General features: G+C 49.4%; 2 protein-coding genes across 2 annotated transcripts in view; one reads left to right on the plus strand and one right to left on the minus strand.

Moving 5' to 3' along the window:
• The window catches only part of LOC139421666 (myosin-11-like), a 195,888-nt gene that overhangs the window by 21,770 nt on the left and 154,118 nt on the right, over positions 1–20,000 (minus strand). The gene's annotated exons all lie outside the window — the stretch shown is intronic.
• The window catches only part of LOC139421789 (serine/threonine-protein kinase SMG1-like), a 109,298-nt gene continuing 92,455 nt past the window's right edge, over positions 3,158–20,000 (plus strand). The window contains exons 1-5 of the mRNA XM_071172909.1: positions 3,158–3,389; positions 5,038–5,225; positions 11,683–11,838; positions 12,236–12,372; positions 15,047–15,105. Of these exons, the coding sequence (XP_071029010.1) occupies positions 3,313–3,389; positions 5,038–5,225; positions 11,683–11,838; positions 12,236–12,372; positions 15,047–15,105 (617 nt within the window). The 5' untranslated portion in view covers positions 3,158–3,312. The remainder of the gene's footprint in view (positions 3,390–5,037; positions 5,226–11,682; positions 11,839–12,235; positions 12,373–15,046; positions 15,106–20,000) is intronic.

The raw sequence follows: 20,000 nt of genomic DNA on the forward strand, positions 1-20,000 counted from the left end.
TGACTAATCATCTGTTATTATATAGTGAGGAGAGCTGTATGACCAATCATCTGTTATTATATAGTGAGGAGAGCTGTAATAACTAATCATCTGTTATTATATAGTGAGGAGAGCTGTATGACCAATCATCTGTTATTATATAGTGAGGAGAGCTGTAATGACTAATCATCTGTTATTATATAGTGAGGAGAGCTGTAATGACTAATCATCTGTTATTATATAGTGAGGAGAGCTGTAATGACTAATCATCTGTTATTATATAGTGAGGAGAGCTGTAATGACTAATCATCTGTTATTATATAGTGAGGAGAGCTGTAATGACTAATCATCTGTTATTATATAGTGAGGAGAGCTGTTGCAGAAGTTTGAATATGTGGGTTTGAATACATTATTCGTTATTCGTATATGCTTAGTTCAAACTCCACTTCTGCTCTGTGCTGCCATCTTGTGGAATACTGTGATAGCACATCATCGTCAGGCTCCTGTTGACCAGACACCAAAACAGACAGAAAAGGGGAGGGACCACCTACCTGAATCTGTCCAATAAGAAACTCTTGTTTCCGTTGCAATAACACTTTCAGTTGCCAAAACATTTTGCTACTATGTGCACTAATGATCTATTCATTAACTAATGTGTCCCCTGCTCCCTGTAGCCACCAATCTCCTTCATCCTATTGGATTGTGGCTCCACACGCCCATGAAGACTGCCTGGCCGCTATTCATTTAGGACCCAGGCAGTCTTCACGGCTGTGTGGAGCCACTCTCCAATAGAATGAGAGAGGTTGGAGGCTACAGGCATCCTCTACTGACGGGATGAGGTCAATATCCTTCCAGGATACCCGGACCAGGTCGATTAGAAAGGCCTGCTCGCTGAAGTGTTTTAGGGAGCGTTTGATAGGGATAAGGGTAACCTAATTGATGTTTCTATAACTCCCCTGAATGCTATTACCAGCAGTATCATGCGCCTATAAACCTGAGTTATCATGTTAGCACTGAGACGGTTTGCCCTAGTAGGAGTAGTGTGAGTCATTGGCTGTTGAAACCTCTACAGGATCGGTGGGTCCCCCCCGCGGGACGATTGAACTAACATGCGCTAATGTGATTAGCATGAGGTTGTAAGTAACAAGAACATTTCCCAGGACATAGACATATCTGACATTGGCAGAAAGCTTAAATGATTGTTAATCTAAGTGCGCTGTTCAATTTACAGTAGCTATTGCAGTGAAAAAATGCCATGCTATTGTTTGAGGAGAGTGCACAACAACATAAACACTTTTATCACGACAACTGGTTCGATACATTCACCTCTGAAGGTAAATTGTGTACTTGCAGTCAGTAATCTTGCTCTGATTTATCATCCTGACGGTCCCAGAGATAAAATGTAGCATAGTTTTGTTTGATAAAATCAATTTTTATATTCAAATGGATGAACTGAATTATACAATTTTACCAGCTTCCTGGGCCGTTGTAATCGACTTCAGTGGGCACGCTGGAGAAGTGTGCTCTGCACGGATGAATCCCAGTTTCAGCTGTACGGGGCAGATGGCAGACAGTGTGTATGGTGTCGTGTGGGCGAGCGGTTTGCTGATGTCAACGTTGTGAACTGAGTTCTCCATGGTGTCGTGTGGGCGAGCGGTTTGCTGATGTCAACGTTGTGAACGGAGTTCTCCATGGTGTCGTGTGGGCGAGCGGTTTGCTGATGTCAACGTTGTGAACGGAGTTCTCCATGGTGTCGTGTGGGCGAGCGGTTTGCTGATGTCAACGTTGTGAACGGAGTTCTCCATGGTGGCGTGTGGGCGAGCGGTTTGCTGATGTCAACGTTGTGAACGGAGTTCTCCATGGTGGCGTGTGGGCGAGCGGTTTGCTGATGTCAACGTTGTGAACGGAGTTCTCCATGGTGGCGTGTGGGCGAGCGGTTTGCTGATGTCAACGTTGTGAACGGAGTTCTCCATGGTGTCGGTGAGGTTATGGTATGGGGAGGCATAAGCTACGGGCAACGAACACATTGCATTTTATCGTTGGCAAATTGAATGCACAGAGATCCTAGGTCCATTTTCGTGCCATTCATCCGCCGCCATCACCTCATGTTTCAGCATGATAATGCACGGCCCCATGTCGCAAGGTAAAATAGGCCACATTAACATACGTAGCCTAAGAAACAAGGTTCATGAAATTTGATAACTTGCTATTAAAAGTTAACATTAATAAATGTATATCTGAAACTCACTTACATCATTCCTTTGAAGACACAGTGGTAGCAATACATGGCTATAACATCTACAGAAGAGACAAGAATGTAGCTTCTCTACAGTAGAGGGAGGGGGAGGGGGAGGTTGTCCTACCCTGTTGTTCAATTGTCAGCTGTTACAGCTTACAGTTTAATATTTCAGGAAAAAATAGGTGTACACATGTGTATGTGTGTGTGTGTGTGTGTTTGTGTGTGTGTGTGGTGTGTGTGTGTGTGTGTGTGTGTGTGTGTGTGTGTGTGTGTGTGTGTGTGTGTGTGTGTGTGTGTGTGTGTGTGTGTGTGTGTGTGTGTGTGTGTGAATGGGAATCAATTGTTGGTATATAGTAAGACATAGCTGTTTGTGTGTATGTGTGTGTGTGTGTGTTTGTGTGTGTGTGTGGTGTGTGTGTGTGTGTGTGTGTGTGTGTGTGTGTGTGTGTGTGTGTGTGTGTGTGTGTGTGTGTGTGTGTGTGCTATATGAACATTTTATGGAGAAAAAAACCCATTGAAGTTTGCACTACTACACACACCATAAAACTTTGAATCCTGCTCATCTTTACCTTGCATCCTCTGTTGCTGCATGCATGCTCTCTCTCCTCACCCCTGCTCCTGATGCTGTCGCTTAGCAACGCATATTCCAAGTGATGTGCAAAGACAAACAACTAGCTGCAGAGGAGATTGAGAAGAAGAAGAGAACATGAACATCGTTTTATATATTTTGTCTGTTTTTTGTTGTTGTTGAGGGTCAGTGAAGTTAGCTAGGTAAATCTCTGGGTTATTTGATCAAACCTGTTCTGTTGCAGTCACAGCTCCTTGCTATGGTCGTTATTAAAGTCCGGCAGATGGCGCTGTTATAAAGAGAAGGGGCCAGTGGCTCTTTCATCAAGAATAGAAGAAGGAGTGGGAGCCAAAAAATAAAGGAGGAAAAAAAAAGAAAGGAGGCCGGACCCGACACAAAACATAACGCACACCGATAGCTGTAGAGGGTCCATTAATGGACATAAAATAAACAGATAGCGAGCAAATACGCTTGTTCACGGAATTTAATCCCGTTGAGAGCAGGTCATGCTGTTCTCGCAAAGGTAATGAGCCGTAAAGCCCTTGGGTTTCGGCTTAGCAGCGCCCACAAACTGCAGCGAAACTGGAATGATTGGCAGCCCAGGTTGGTATCGCGCCACGGGGGGAGACGGTCTAAAAGAGAACGGGGATCCGCTGGGCCTAACCTCGGCTTCTTTATTTGGCTAGTCAGACACTTTGGTTCCCACACCTTAGGGAAATGGCTTGATAACAGTAGGTAGCCAGCAAACAAGTAAGCTAACGCTCAAGCTTGATAACGTTATCCAAACTAGCTATCAAGGCAAACCAACACTTTGCGCATTTTATTCTGACTCAAAACAACCTGCCGCATTGCTATGCTTTCCTCGTGTTTAGGTATACATGGCTAGCTAGCTAACCTGGTAAGAGAAGCCAATGATTGGAAGCTATTTCGGTAACAGTGGAAGTGGTGTTAGCTAGCTATTGCTAGTTGTTATTACTATTATTAGCCAATATTCATTGTCACTGAGATGACATGTTACCTTCACCTGGTAGCCAGCTAGTTAACGTCAGTTAACTCAAAGCGCACATCGTGGCAGCATATGATGTTAGCCAACTAGCTAACTAACTAGCAGCTAACTATGGCTAGTGTTCGTTAGCTAGGTTGTAACTTTCGTCACATTTTGTCCCCAGAGCTTGTTAGATAGATAGCTACAATACCAGTCGTTGGTTAGTTGTGCTTTGATAACTCGGTATCCGGAACAGTAAACTGATTTGACATCAAATGGCAACGTAAAGTGTGGAAACATTGGCTTTCTAGTTGGCTACCGAACGGTTGGCCATCCGTGGGCAACGTTCGTCTTTCCTGCTGTCTTGTGTAACGTTATCTGGTCAACAATGATTAGCTAGATAACCTCGGCTTGACAGTTGATATTGGCTACCTAGTTATCGCTCAAACAGTAACTAGCCAGAAGAGCGCTAACTAACTAGCTACAGGGGTTTTTAACGCTTGCTAACTGATTGCTAACCTGCTAGCTTTACTAGTTTTGCGCGGTACCACCCTTTAACAGTAAACGAAAGCGATTTAGCAATGCTGTCAGCGGTTTGAATTGCACAGGGACATCAATAAAGTGCATTATGCAAGTTAATCAGTTCCTGATCAAAGAGTGGGAGGTGGTGTTAAAACATTCCTTCAGTTGAGACCTCCACCTCCCTCCATTTGACGGTTCTGTTCAGACAAATGCTCAGAGTCTTATAGAAACTATTCTACAGAGCTGTAAATGAGCTAGAATCATTTCTCAATCCATGTATCCAGTTGTTAAATCCTAGACTTGTAAACCAGACTGGGGTGAGATTGTCTAACTGTAGGGAGTGTATCCATATAAGTTATGATTGGGTGGAAAGGTTGCTGGATCGAATCCCCAAGCTGACAATGTAAAAACCTGGCCTTCTGCCCCTAAACAAGGCAGTTAACCCACTGTTCCACTGAACAAGGCAGTTAACCCACTGTTCCTAGGCCAGTTAACCCACTGTTCCCCTGAACAAGGCAGTTAACCCACTGTTCCCCGGTACGCCGTCATTGTAAATAAGAACTTGTTCTAAACTGATTTGCCTAGTTAAATAAAATGTAAAAAAAATGATGAACCACAGTTATTTAGCATCGATCAAGTACAAGTTGCCCTGACTGTCTTCCCTGGGGGATTTCACTGACTGTGTGTTTGTGTCTTGCCCCCCCCCCCCCCCCGTGTGTCTGTTCCTCTGTCCGCCGGCTTCAGAGGCGACAGCGTGTCAGCAGCTAGCCAGGACGGTGTGAAGTGCATCGCCACCAGAGACCTGGGTCCAGCTGCAGCAGCTGTATACGACCCAACAGCAGTGGGAGTAGCAACCTCGGACCGGCCTGTCTCCCCACCTCTCCTACAGAATGATGCCTTCCCAGACACCGCAGACACACTGGACGAAGGGGGTGGGTGTTACTGTATACTGTCTACTGTCTGCAGCATGTTGGGGTGGGTGTTACTGTATACTGTCTACTGTCTGCAGCATGTTGGGGTGGGTGTGGGCTGGTGTTGGGTGCTACTGCCTGTCTGCAGCATGTTGGGGTGGGTGTTACTGTATACTGTCTACTGCCTGTCTGCAGCATGTTGGGGTGGGTGTTACTGTATACTGTCTACTGTCTGCAGCATGTTGGGGTGGGTGTTACTGTATACTGTCTACTGTCTGCAGCATGTTGGGGTGGGGTGTGGGCTGGTGTTGGGTGCTACTGCCTGTCTGCAGCATGTTGGGGTGGGTGTTACTGTATACTGTCTACTGTCTGCAGCATGTTGGGGTGGGTGTTACTGTATACTGTCTACTGTCTGCAGCATGTTGGGGTGGGTGTTACTGTATACTGTCTACTGCCTGTCTGCAGCATGTTGGGGTGGGTGTTACTGTTACTGTCTACTGTCTGCAGCATGTTGGGGTGGGTGTGGGCTGGTGTTGGGTGCTACTGCCTGTCTGCAGCATGTTGGGGTGGGTGTGGGCTGGTGTTGGGTGCTACTGCCTGTCTGCAGCATGTTGGGATGGGTGTGGGCTGGTGTTGGGTGCTACTGCCTGTCTGCAGCATGTTGGGGTGGGTGTGGGCTGGTGTTGGGTGCTACTGCCTGTCTGCAGCATGTTGGGGTGGGTGTGGGCTGGTGTTGGGTGCTACTGCCTGTCTGCAGCATGTTGGGGTGGGTGTGGGCTGGTGTTGGGTGCTACTGCCTGTCTGTAGCATGTTGGGGTGGGTGTGGGCTGGTGTTGGGTGCTACTGCCTGTCTGCAGCATGTTGGGGTGGGTGTGGGCTGGTGTTGGGTGCTACTGCCTGTCTGTAGCATGTTGGGGTGGGTGTGGGCTGGTGTTGGGTGCTACTGCCTGTCTGCAGCATGTTGGGGTGGGTGTGGGCTGGTGTTGGGTGCTACTGCCTGTCTGCAGCATGTTGGGGTGGGTGTGGGCTGGTGGTGGGTGTGGGCTGGTGGTGGGTGTGGGCTGTGGGTGGGTGCTACGGCCTGTCTGCAGCATGTTGGGGTGTGAGTGGGCTGGGGATGGGTGCTACGGACTGTCTGCAGCATGTTGGGGTGGGTGTGGGCTGGTGTTGGGTGCTACTGCCTGTCTGCAACATGTTGGGCTGGGGTGTGGTGTGGTGTGGGTTGGGTGTGGGCTCGGGATGGGTGTGGGCTGGGGGTGGGTGCTACTGCCTGTTTGCAACATGTTGGTGGTACTGTGATTTAAGTGAGCTACGACTGTTACGCCCCTTGCGGGTCTCACTGTAGGCAGACCTGCTACCCATTGCTCTAAAGAGTAAAAGGGGATTCGTAACAGGCCTGCCGACCCAGGCAGGGGTGCTGTGTATAATAGTAGCCTGGTTCAGGCCTGCCGACCCAGGCAGGGGTGCTGTGTATTATAGTAGCCTGGTTCAGGCCTGCCGACCCGGGCAGGGGTGCTGTGTATAATAGTAGCCTGGTTCAGGCCTGCCGACCCAGGCAGGGGTGCTGTGTATTATAGTAGCCTGGTTCAGGCCTGCCGACCCAGGCAGGGGTGCTGTGTATAATAGTAGCCTGGTTCAGGCCTGCCGACCCAGAAAGGGGTGCTGTGTATAATAGTAGCCTGGTTCACGCCTGCCGACCCAGGCAGCGGTGCTGTGTATAATAGTAGCCTGGTTCAGGCCTGCCGACCCAGGCAGGGGTGCTGTGTATAATAGTAGCCTGGTTCAGGCCTGCCGACCCAGGCAGGGGTGCTGTGTATTATAGTAGCCTGGTTCACGCCTGCCGACCCAGAAAGCGGTGCTGTGTATAATAGTAGCCTGGTTCAGGCCTGCCGACCCAGGCAGGGGTGCTGTGTATTATAGTAGCCTGGTTCAGGCCTGCCGACCCAGGCAGGGGTGCTGTGTATTATAGTAGCCTGGTTCAGGCCTGCCGACCAAGGCAGGGGTGCTGTGTATTATAGTAGCCTCGTTCAGGCCTGCCGACCCAGGCAGGGGTGCTGTGTATTATAGTAGCCTGGTTCAGGCCTGCCGACCCAGGCAGGGGTGCTGTGTATTATAGTAGCCTGGTTCAGGCCTACTGACCTAGGCAGGGGTGCTGTGTATTATAGTAGCCTCGTTCAGGCCTGCCGACCCAGGCAGGGGTGCTGTGTATTATAGTAGCCTGGTTTCGGATCTGTTTGTGCAGTCGTGCCAAGGGACATCAAGTGACAAAGACCATAGGAGCTAGTTGGCAAGACAGCACAAACAGATCTGAGACCAGGCTTGGGTTGTTATGGGGTCAGGTTAGCAGTACATGAGACCAGGCTTGGGTTGTTATGGGGTCAGGTTAGCAGTACATGAGACCAGGCTTGGGTTGTTATGGGGTCAGGTTAGCAGTACATGAGACCAGGCTTGGGTTGTTATGGGGTCAGGTTAGCAGTACATGAGACCAGGCTTGGGTTGTTATGGGGTCAGGTTAGCAGTACATGAGACCAGGCTTGGGTTGTTATGGGGTCAGGTTAGCAGTACATGAGACCAGGCTTGGGTTGTTATGGGGTCAGGTTAGCAGTAAACGCTGACACACCTGACAGCGGCTGTGTGTGAAATTACACCCTATTCCCTATATAGTGCACTACTTTAGGCCGGGGCCCCAATGGCACCCTATATCCCTATACCCTATATCTATGCATAGTCACTTCACCCCTACCTACATGTATAAATGACCTGTACCCCCGCACACTGACTCAGTACCGGTACCCCCTGTATATAGCCTCCACACTGACTCAGTACTGGTACCCCCTGTATATAGCCTCCACACTGACTCAGTACTGGTACCTCCTGTATATAGCCTCCACACTGACTCGGTACCGGTACCCCCTGTATATAGCCTCCACATTGACTCTGTACCAGTACCCCCTGTATATAACCTCCATACTGACTCAGTACCGGTACCCCCTGTATATAACCTCCATACTGACTCAGTACTGGTACCCCCTGTATATAACCTCCACACTGACTCAGTACCGGTACCCCCTGTATATAGCCTCCACACTGACTCGGTACCGGTACCCCCTGTATATAACCTCCACACTGACTCTGTACCGGTACCCCCTGTATATAACCTCCACACTGACTCAGTACCGGTACCCCCTGTATATAACCTCCACACTGACTCTGTACCGGTACCCCCTGTATATAACCTCCACACTGACTCAGTACCGCTACCCCCTGTATATAACCTCCACACTGACTCAGTACCGGTACCCCCTGTATATAACCTCCACACTGACTCAGTACCGGTACCCCCTGTATATAGCCTCCACACTGATTCAGTACCGGTACCCCCTGTATATAACCTCCACACTGACTCTGAACTGGTACCCCCTGTATATAACCTCCACACTGACTCAGTACCGGTACCCCCTGTATATAACCTCCACACTGACTCTGTACCGCTACCCCCTGTATATAACCTCCACACTGACTCAGTACCGGTACCCCCTGTATATAGCCTCCACACTGATTCAGTACCGGTACCCCCTGTATATAACCTCCACACTGACTCTGAACTGGTACCCCCTGTATATAACCTCCACACTGACTCAGTACCGGTACCCCCTGTATATAACCTCCACACTGACTCTGTACCGCTACCCCCTGTATATAACCTCCACACTGACTCAGTACCGGTACCCCCTGTATATAACCTCCACACTGACTCAGTACCGGTACCCCCTGTATATAACCTCCACACTGACTCAGTACCGCTACCCCCTGTATATAACCTCCACACTGACTCAGTACCGGTACCCCCTGTATATAACCTCCACACTGACTCAGTACCGGTACCCCCTGTATATAGCCTCCACACTGACTCAGTACCGGTACCCCCTGTATATAACCTCCACACTGACTCTGAACTGGTACCCCCTGTATATAACCTCCACACTGACTCAGTACCGGTACCCCCTGTATATAACCTCCACACTGACTCAGTACCGCTACCCCCTGTATATAACCTCCACACTGACTCAGTACTGGTACCCCTGTATATAACCTCCACACTGACTCTGTACCAGTACCCCCTGTATATAACCTCCATACTGACTCAGTACCGGTACCCCCTGTATATAACCTCCACACTGACTCAGTACTGGTACCCCCTGTATATAGCCTCCACACTGACTCAGTACCGGTACCCCCTGTATATAACCTCCACACTGACTCAGTACTGGTACCCCCTGTATATAACCTCCACATTGACTCAGTACTGGTACCCCCTGTATATAGCCTCCACACTGACTCAGTACTGGTACCCCCTGTATATAGCCTCCACATTGACTCAGTACCGGTACCCCCTGTATATAGCCTCGTTATGTTATTGTGTTACTTTTTATAATTTTTTTACCTTAGTTTATTTGGTAAATAATTTCTTAACTCTTCTTGAACTGCACTGTTGGTTAAGGGCTTGTAAGTCAGCATTTCACTGTGAGGTCTACACTGTTGGTTAAGGGCTTGTCAGTAAGCATTTCACTGTGAGGTCTACACTGTTGGTTAAGGGCTTGTCAGTAAAGCATTTCACTGTAAGGTCTACACTGTTGTATTCTGCGCGTGTGACAAGTTACATTTGATTTGATACACGGGTCACTGCTTTAGACCAGGGCCCTATTTGTATCAGTGTATTTATTGTTGTGGTCACATTATCCAGAGGTGAACCTGTAGTCCTCATGTCATTGAACTGTGGACAACCCCTGAGTGTTCTGTGTAAATGACTTATAAACTGGTAGTGGTGTCGACAACCCCTGAGTGTTCTGTGTAAATGACTTATAACCTGGTAGTGGTGCCTTTAGGAGTCATCCAGCTTCTCTCCCTCTTTCCTTCCCGGGTCCTCAGACTCACGTCGGCTTAATGTTTCTGTGGAAGTGAAAGAGAAAGAGACTTCTGGTCTCTGTGGTGTCGTATCTGTCCCGGGCATCTGGTAGAAGGAAAGCACCGTGAATCCCCGGGTTCCCCCACAGATATCTGCCCTCGTGGTAGAGAAGGCTGTGTCTCAAATGGTTCCCTATGTACTGCACTACTTTAGACCAGGACCCAATGGCACCCTATTCCCTATGTAGTGCCCTACTTTAGACCAAGACCCAATGGCACCCTATTCCCTATGTAGTGCCCTACTTTAGACCAGGACCCAATGGCACCCTATTCCCTATGTAGTGCCCTACTTTAGACCAGGACCCAATGGCACCCTATTCCCTATGTAGTGCACTACTTTAGACCAGGACCCAATGGCACCCTATTCCCTACTTTAGACCAGGACCCAATGGCACCCTATTCCCTACTTTAGACCAGGACCCAATGGCACCCTATTCCCTACTTTAGACCAGGACCCAATGGCACCCTATTCCCTACTTTAGACCAGGGCCCAATGGCACCCTATTCTCTGTATACTACTACTGCTACTACTACTTGGGGTTGGTGTTCCCTCACGGCCATATCTCCATATTACAACGCCTGTCAAAGGAAAACTGGCGGAAGACGGAGCTTGACCACCTGTGGTAATTAGCCATCTGCTGCGCTCCTGACACCTGTGGTAACTAGCCATCTGCTGCGCTCCTGACACCTGTGATAAATAGCCATCTGCTGCGCTCCTGACACCTGTGGTAATTAGCCATCTGCTGCGCTCCTGACACCTGTGGTAATTAGCCATCTGCTGCGCTCCTGACACCTGTGGTAATTAGCCATCTGCTGCGCTCCTGACACCTGTGGTAATTAGCCATCTGCTGCGCTCCTGACACCTGTGGTAATTAGCCATCTGCTGCGCTCCTGACACCTGTGGTAATTAGCCATCTGCTGCGCTCCTGACACCTGTGGTAATTAGCCATCTGCTGCGCTCCTGACACCTGTGGTAATTAGCCATCTGCTGCGCTCCTGACACCTGTGGTAATTAGCCATCTGCTGCGCTCCTGACACCTGTGATAAATAGCCATCTGCTGCGCTCCTGACACCTGTGGTAATTAGCCATCTGCTGCGCTCCTGACACCTGTGGTAATTAGCCATCTGCTGCGCTCCTGACACCTATGGTAATTAGCCATCTGCTGCGCTCCTGACACCTATGGTAATTAGCCTTCTGCTGCGCTCCTGACACCTGTGGTAAATAGCCATCTGCTGCGCTCCTGACACCTGTGGTAATTAGCCTTCTGCTGCGCTCCTGACACCTGTGTGTAAGCTAAGAGGGGGGGGTGTAGTTTAGTCAGATAGCTGTATGGATCTGTGCTAAACTGCTCCTCTCTCCTCCTCTCTCTCTGTCTCCCTCCTCTCTCTCTGTCTCCCTCCTCTCCTCTCTCCACCCCCTCCTCTCCTCCTCTCTCTCTCTCTCCACCCCTCCTCTCTCTGTCTCCACCCCCTCCTCCCCCTCTCTCTCTCTCTCTCTCTCCACCCCCTCCAGGAGGATATGAAGCTGCAGGAGGGTTCAGTGATGATACTTTTGGTTGGAAGTCGTTGGGGCAAGAGTTGAGGATCAACGATGCGACCGCCGATTTGACCACTTTTCAGCAGCATGGAAACCGTGCTTTAGCTTCTAAGGACATGAGGAAATCCCACGGTGAGTATTTAGTCTACACCAGGGGCTGTCGTCAGGCCTCTCCCCCCCGGGGGGCTGTCGTCAGGCCTCTCCCCCCCGGGGGGCTGTCGTCAGACCTCTCCCCAGTCTTAATACACCCAATTCACCTAGTCAAGGTCTTGATGATTAGTTGACCAGTTGAATCAGGTGCTGTGGAATAGATCACATCCCTGGAGCGTCTGGGGGTTCTGAGGATGGGTTTGGAAGTCACTACTTGGTTCTCTTACATATAATGGCAACATTGCTGAATTCTATTTCTGATCACCATTTTATCTCTCCATTCCCCTCTTTCAATCTCTTTCTCCATCTCTCTTTACATCCCGCCCACTCTCCCTCTTTTCCTGTTCTTTCCATCCCTCTCTCTGCCCCCCCCTTACAGACAGAGGGATGTCTCACTCTGATGAGTCTCGCCTGTCCAACCTCCTGCGCCGTGCGTCCCGTGAGGAGGACAGGGACCGCCGGCTGGCCACTGTCAGACAGCTCCGGGAGTTCATCACTCACTCTGACAACAAAGTGGTGAGGTCATCGATCATATCTACAGTTGAAGTGGGAAGTTTACATACACTTAGGTTGGAGTCCATTAACTTGTTTTTCAACCACTCCACAAATGTCTTAAACTATAGTTTTGGCAAGTCGGTTAGGACATCTACTTTGTGCATGACACAAGTCATTTTTCCAACAATTGTTAACATACAGATTATTTCACTTATAATTCACTATCACAATTCCAGTGGGTCAGAAGTTTACATACACTGAGTTGACTGTGCCTTTAAACAGCTTGGAAAATTCCAGAAAATGATGGAATGGCTTTAGATGCTTCTGTTAGGCTAATTGACATCATGTGAGTCAATTGGAGGTGTACCTGTGGATGTATTTCAAGGCCTACCTTCAAACTCAGTACCTCTTTGCTTGACATCATGGGAAAATCAAAATAAATCAGCCAAGACCTCAGAAAAAACATTGTAGACCTCCACAAGTCTGGTTCATCCTTGGGAGTAATTTCCAAACGCCTGAAGGTACCAGGTTCATCTGTACAAACAATAGTATGGAACACCATGGGACCACGCAGCTGTCATACCGCTCAGGAAGGAGACGCGTTCTGTCTCCTAGAGATGAATGTACTTTGGTGCGAAAAGTGCAAATCAATCCCAGAACAACAGCAAAGGACCTTGTGAAGATGCTGGAGGAAACAGGTACAAAAGTATCTATATCCACAGTAAAACGAGTCCTATATCGATATAACCTGAAAGGCCGCTCAGCAAGGAAGAAGCCACTGCTCCAAAACCACCATAAACAAGCCAGACTACGGTTTGTAACTGGAGATGGGGACAAAGATCGTACTTTTTGGAGAAATGTCCTCTGATCTGATGAAACTGTTTGGCCATAATGACCATCGTTATGCTTGGAGAGGAAAGGGGGAGGGGCTTGCAAGCCGGATAAACCATCCCAACAGTGAAGCACGGGGGTGGCAGCATCATGTTGTGGGGGTGCTTTGCTAATGACCCCAAGCATGCTTCCAAAGTTGTGGCAAAATGGCTTAAGGACAACAAAGTCAAGGTATTGGAGTGGCCATCACCAAGCCCTGACCTCAATCCTATAGAACATTTGTGGGCAGAACTGAAAAAGCGTGTGCGAGCAAGGAGGCCTACAAACCTGACTCAGTTACACCAACTCTGTCAGGAGGAATGGGCCAAAATTCACCCAACTTAATGTGGGAAGCTTGTGGAAGGCTACCCAAAACGTTTGACCAAAGTTAAACAATTTAAAGGCAATGCTACCAAATGCTAATTGAGTGTATGTAAACTTTTGACCCACTGGGAATGTGATGAATGAAATAAAATCTGAAATAAATCATTCTCTCTACTATTCTAACTTAAAATAAAGTGGTGATCCTAAGACATGGTATTTTTACTAGGATTAAATGTCAGGAATTGTGAAATATTGAGTTTATGTATTTGGCTAATGTGTATGTAAACTTCCAACTTCAACTATCTATCTATCAGTGGTGAGGTCATCAATCATATCTATCTATTTGGGTAGTTTATCACTCACTCTGACGACATCAGTGGTGAGGTTGATCTGTCTGTTATTCAATCAATCGATTGACCCCAGTAAAGAGTAGTGCACTATTATAGGCCCCGGGTAGTGCACTATTATAGGCCCTGGGTAGTGCACTACTGTAGGCCCCCGGGTAGTGCACTACTATAGGCCCCGGGTAGTGCACTACTGTAGGCCCCCGGGTAGTGCACTACTGTAGGCCCCCGGGTAGTGCACTACTGTAGGCCCCCGAGTAGTGCACTACTGTAGGCCCCCGAGTAGTGCACTACTGTAGGCCCCCGAGTAGTGCACTACTGTAGGCCCCCGAGTAGTGCACTACTGTAGGCCCCCGAGTAGTGCACTACTGTAGGCCCCCGAGTAGTGCACTACTGTAGGCCCCCGAGTAGTGCACTACTGTAGGCCCCCGAGTAGTGCACTACTGTAGGCCCCCGAGTAGTGCACTACTGTAGGCCCCCGAGTAGTGCACTACTGTAGGCCCCCGAGTAGTGCACTACTGTAGGCCCCCGAGTAGTGCACTACTGTAGGCCCCCGAGTAGTGCACTACTGTAGGCCCCCGAGTAGTGCACTACTGTAGGCCCCCGAGTAGTGCACTACTGTAGGCCCCCGAGTAGTGCACTACTGTAGGCCCCCGAGTAGTGCACTACTGTAGGCCCCCGAGTAGTGCACTACTGTAGGCCCCCGAGTAGTGCACTACTGTAGGCCCCCGAGTAGTGCACTACTGTAGGCCCCCGAGTGGTGCACTACTGTAGGCCCCCGAGTGGTGCACTACTGTAGGCCCCCGAGTGGTGCACTACTGTAGGCCCCCGAGTGGTGCACTACTGTAGGCCCCCGAGTGGTGCACTACTGTAGGCCCCCGGGTGGTGCACTACTGTAGGCCCCCGGGTGGTGCACTACTGTAGGCCCCCGGGTGGTGCACTACTGTAGGCCCCCGGGTGGTGCACTACTCTTGGCTGTGTTTAGACTGGGCGGGCGGGGCTGTGTTTACTGGGGGGGGGGGGGGGGCTGTGTTTACTGGGGGTAGTGGTGGTGCAGCTCCACTGTAGAACTGTGTTCTCTCCCTGTTTGACACTGATTGTGTTCCTCTCTCTCGCCCTCCCCCTTTTCTCTCTCTCACACCCCTCTCTCCCACCAGGCCCTGGTGAAACAGTTGGATACGATCCTCAGTACCCTGAATGATATTTTGAATGAAAGGTAAGAGGAAGTTCCCCATCAGGAGCCAAAGAGTCTCCATCTGAAATGGCACCCTGTTCCCTGCACCTTGTTCCCTGTATAGTACAGTACTTCTGACCAGGTCATGTCTCTGGTCTTCATGTCTTCATGTCTCTGGTCTTCATGTCTCTGGTCTTCATGTCTCTGGTCTTCATGTCTCTGGTCTTCATGTCTTCATGTCTCTGGTCTTCATGTCTCTGGTCTTCATGTCGCTGGTCTTCATGTCTTCATGTCTCTGGTCTTCATGTCTTCATGTCTCTGGTCTTCATGTCTCTGGTCTTCATGTCTTCATGTCTCTGGTCTTCATGTCTTCATGTCTCTGGTCTTCATGTCTTCATGTCTCTGGTCTTCATGTCTCTGGTCTTCATGTCTCTGGTCTTCATGTCTCTGGTCTTCATGTCTTCATGTCTCTGGTCTTCATGTCTTCATGTCTCTGGTCTTCATGTCTCTGGTCTTCATGTCTCTGGTCTTCATGTCTGGTCTTCATGTCTCTGGTCTTCATATCTCTGGTCTTCATGTCTCTGGTCTTCATGTCTTCATGTCTTCATGTCTCTGGTCTTCATGTCTCTGGTCTTCATGTCTTCATGTCTTCATGTCTCTGGTCTTCATGTCGCTGGTCTTCATGTCTTCATGTCGCTGGTCTTCATGTCTTCATGTCTCTGGTCTTCATTACTCTGGTCTTCATGTCTCTGGTCTTCATGTCTGGTCTTCATATCTCTGGTCTTCATGTCTCTGGTCTTCATGTCTTCATGTCTCTGGCCTTCATGTCTCTGGCCTTCATGTCTCTGGCCTTCATGTCTCTGGCCTTCATGTCTCTGTGGTAGAGGAGTCACTACAGTCCCTGGTTCGATTCTAGACTGTATCACAGCGATCTAAGGCCCTGCATCTCAGTGGTAGGGGAGTCACTACAGACACTGCATCTCAGTACTAGAGGAGTAACTACAGACCCTGGTTCCAGTCCAGACTGTATCACAGCGGTTTAAGAACCTGCATCTCAGTACTAGAGGCGTCACTACAGTCCCTGGTTCGATTCCAGGCTGTGCCACAACTGGCCGTGATTGAGAGTCCTGTACGGCAGGGCACAATAGGCCCAGCGTCGCCCAGGTTAGGGTTTAACCGGGGTGGGCCGTCATTGGGCCGTACGGCGGGGCACAATATGCCCAGTGTCGCCCAGGTTAGGGTTTAACCGGGGTGGGCCGTCATTGGGCCGTACGGCAGGGCACAATAGGCCCAGCGTGGCCCAGGTTAGGGTTTAACCGGGGTGGGCCGTCATTGGGCCGTACGGCAGGGCACAATAGGTCCAGCGTGGCCCAGGTTAGGGTTTAACCGGGGTGGGCCGTCATTGGGCCGTACGGCAGGGCACAATAGGCCCAGCGTGGCCCAGGTTAGGGTTTAACCGAGGTGGGCCGTCATTGTAATGAAGGATTTGTTCTTATCTGACTTGCCTTGTTAAATAAAAACATCTAAGTGTCGTTGCGTGATTTAAAGATGCACACACAGCATTTCAAACAGTCAGGAATAATCTAATGAATTCAGGGCTTGTGTAATTAAACCTAGGTTAAATACAAGCCTTCCACAAGACCCACTAATCATTTAATGATCTAATAAAAACATTAGTTTAACCTGCTTTTCTGCAATAAGACTTGAAATCCAGATCAGTGACAAGTCTATGAAAAATGCCCTTTTTTTTTTGTAAATAATCCTAAACAGAAGCCTAATGCACATCCACTAATAACGACTGACTTCTGGTAGCAGACGTTACAGACCATTAGCACAGATCTCATCAACCATCTCTGCAGCATAAGCCCACGTGCTGGTGGGTAACCAGCATATCGTAATAGGTCTAGTCAACCTGGATCTATTCGCTTGTTAATAACAAGCTAGAACAGTTGAACTGTTATGAATACACCCTCCTGTCTGTCTCCAACTGTTCAACAGTCTGGTTAAGATGCTGCTAGTGGTATTACATAACAGACCAGACAAGCTAGAACAGTTGAACTGTTATGAATACACCCTCCTGTCTGTCTCCAACTGTTTAACAGTCTGGTCACTTCCTTTTGATGTTGAAGTCAAGGGGCCTACCTGGATAAGATGTTTATCTCTCAGTCAAGGGGCCCACCTGGATAAGATGTTTATCTCTCAGTCAAGGGGCCTACCTGGATAAGATGTTTGTCTCTCAGTCAAGGGGCCTACCTGGATAAGATGTTTATCTCTCAGTCAAGGGGCCTAGCTGGATAAGATGTTTATCTCTCAGTCAAGGGGCCTACCTGGATAAGATGTTTATCTCTCAGTCAAGGGGCCTACCTGGATAAGATGTTTATCTCTCAGTCAAGGGGCCTACCTGGATAAGATGTTTATCTCTCAGTCAAGGGGCCTACCTGGATAAGATGTTTATCTCTCAGTCAAGGGGCCTACCTGGATAAGATGTTTATCTCTCAGTCAAGGGGCCTACCTGGATAAGATGTTTATCTCTCAGTCAAGGGGCCTACCTGGATAAGATGTTTATCTCTCAGTCAAGGGGCCCACCTGGATAAGATGTTTATCTCTCAGTCAAGGGGCCTACCTGGATAAGATGTTTGTCTCTCAGTCAAGGGGCCTACCTGGATAAGATGTTTATCTCTCAGTCAAGGGGCCTAGCTGGATAAGATGTTTATCTCTCAGTCAAGGGGCCTACCTGGATAAGATGTTTATCTCTCAGTCAAGGGGCCTACCTGGATAAGATGTTTATCTCTCAGTCAAGGGGCCTACCTGGATAAGATGTTTATCTCTCAGTCAAGGGGCCTACCTGGATAAGATGTTTATCTCTCAGTCAAGGGGCCTACCTGGATAAGATGTTTATCTCTCAGTCAAGGGGCCTACCTGGATAAGATGTTTATCTCTCAGTCAAGGGGCCCACCTGGATAAGATGTTTATCTCTCAGTCAAGTGGCCTACCTGGATAAGATGTTTATCTCTCAGAATGAGAACGAGTTGCCAATGCCTTCTATAAACTGTGTTTTATGCTCATTGCACATTTATACAACTCAGACTAGACAGCTAGTATAACAGACTAGACAGCTAGTATAACAGTCTGGTTAAGATGCTGCTAGTGGTATTATATAACAGACCAGACGGCTAGTACAACAGACCAGACGGCTAGTACAACAGACCAGACGGCTAGTACAACAGACCAGACGGCTAGTATAACAAACAGACCAGACGGCTAGTATAACAAACAGACCAGACGGCTAGTACAACAGACCAGACGGCTAGTACAACAGACCAGACGGCTAGTACAACAGACCAGACGGCTAGTACAACAGACCAGACGGCTAGTACAACAGACCAGACGGCTAGTAAAACAGACTAGACGGAGGGGCTTGGTGTCACAGCACAGAAGGAGGAGGGGTCTTGGTGTCACAGCACAGAAGGAGGAGGGGCTTTGTGTCACAGCACAGAAGGAGGAGGGGCTTGGTGTCACAGCACAGAAGGAGGAGTGGTCTTGGTGTCACAGCACAGATGGAGGAGGGGCTTTGTGTCACAGCACAGAAGGAGGAGGGGCTTGGTGTCACAGCACAGAAGGAGGAGGGGCTTGGTGTCACAGCACAGGAGGAGGGGCTTGGTGTCACAGCACAGGAGGAGGGGCTTGGTGTCATAGCACAGAAGGAGGAGGGACTTGGTGTCACAGCACAGAAGGAGCGAAGGAGACGAGACCAAAAAGACAGACGCTCATACAAACAACTTGATTCTTGTGATACGGGCATTTGGAACATCGTGCTAATACATGCCTTCAAATGAATTTAATATATCGAATTTAATATATATATTAATATATAATATAACCAGCCATCCAGACAATGGAGACCTTTTTAGATGTTTTAGGATCTTTGTCAGTTTGTGTGTTGGTTTGTACTGACTCCCCTGTCTCTCCTCTTTCTCCTCTCTCTCCCCTGTCTCTCCTCTCTCTCTCCCCTGTCTCTCCTCTCTCTCTCTCTCCTGTCTCTCCTCTCTCTCTCTCTCCTGTCTCTCCTCTCTCTCTCTCTCCTGTCTCTCCTCTCTCTCTCTCCCCTGTCTCTCCTCTCTCTCTCTCCCCTGTCTCTCCTCTCTCTCTCTCTCCCCTGTCTCTCCTCTCTCTCTCTCTCCCCTGTCTCTCCTCTCTCTCTCTCTCCCCTGTCTCTCCTCTCTCTCTCTCTCCCCTGTCTCTCTCTCTCTCTCTCTCTCCCCTGTCTCTCTCTCTCTCTCCTCTCTCTCTCTCTCCTCTCCCTCTCTCCTCTCTCTCCTCTCTCTCTCCTCTCTCTCTCCTCTCTCTCTCTCCCCTGTCTCTCCTCTCTCTCTCCTCTCTCTCTCTCCCCTGTCTCTCCTCTCTCTCACCCCTGTCTCTGTCTCTCCCCTCTCCCTCTCTCCCCTCTCCCTCTCTCCTCTCTCTCTCTCTCCTGTCTCCTCTCTCTCTCTCTCCTGTCTCTCCTCTCTCTCTCTCCCCTGTCTCTCCTCTCTCTCTCTCCCCTGTCTCTCCTCTCTCCCTCTCTCCCCTGTCTCTCCTCTCTCCCTCTCTCCCCTGTCTCTCTCCCCTGCCTCTCCTCTCTCTCTCCCCTGTCTCTCTCCTCTCCCTCTCTCCCCTGTCTCTCTCCCCTGTCTCTCCCCATGTCTCTCCTCTCTCTCTCCCCTGTCTCTCCTCTCTCTCCTCTCTCTCTCTCTCCTGTCTCTCCTCTCCCTCTCTCATCTCTCTCCTCTCTCTCTCCTCTCTCTCTCCTCTCTCTCTCCTCTGTCTCTCCTCTCTCTCTACCCTCTGTCTCCCCTGTCTCTCCTCTCTCTCTCCTCTCTCTCTCCCCTGTCTCTCCCCTCTCTCTCCTCTGTCTCTCCCCTGTCTCTCCCCTGTCTCCCCCTCTCCTCTCTCTCTCC

Source organism: Oncorhynchus clarkii, chromosome 12, assembly GCF_045791955.1.
Source record: "Oncorhynchus clarkii lewisi isolate Uvic-CL-2024 chromosome 12, UVic_Ocla_1.0, whole genome shotgun sequence".
Lineage (NCBI taxonomy): Eukaryota > Metazoa > Chordata > Actinopteri > Salmoniformes > Salmonidae > Oncorhynchus > Oncorhynchus clarkii.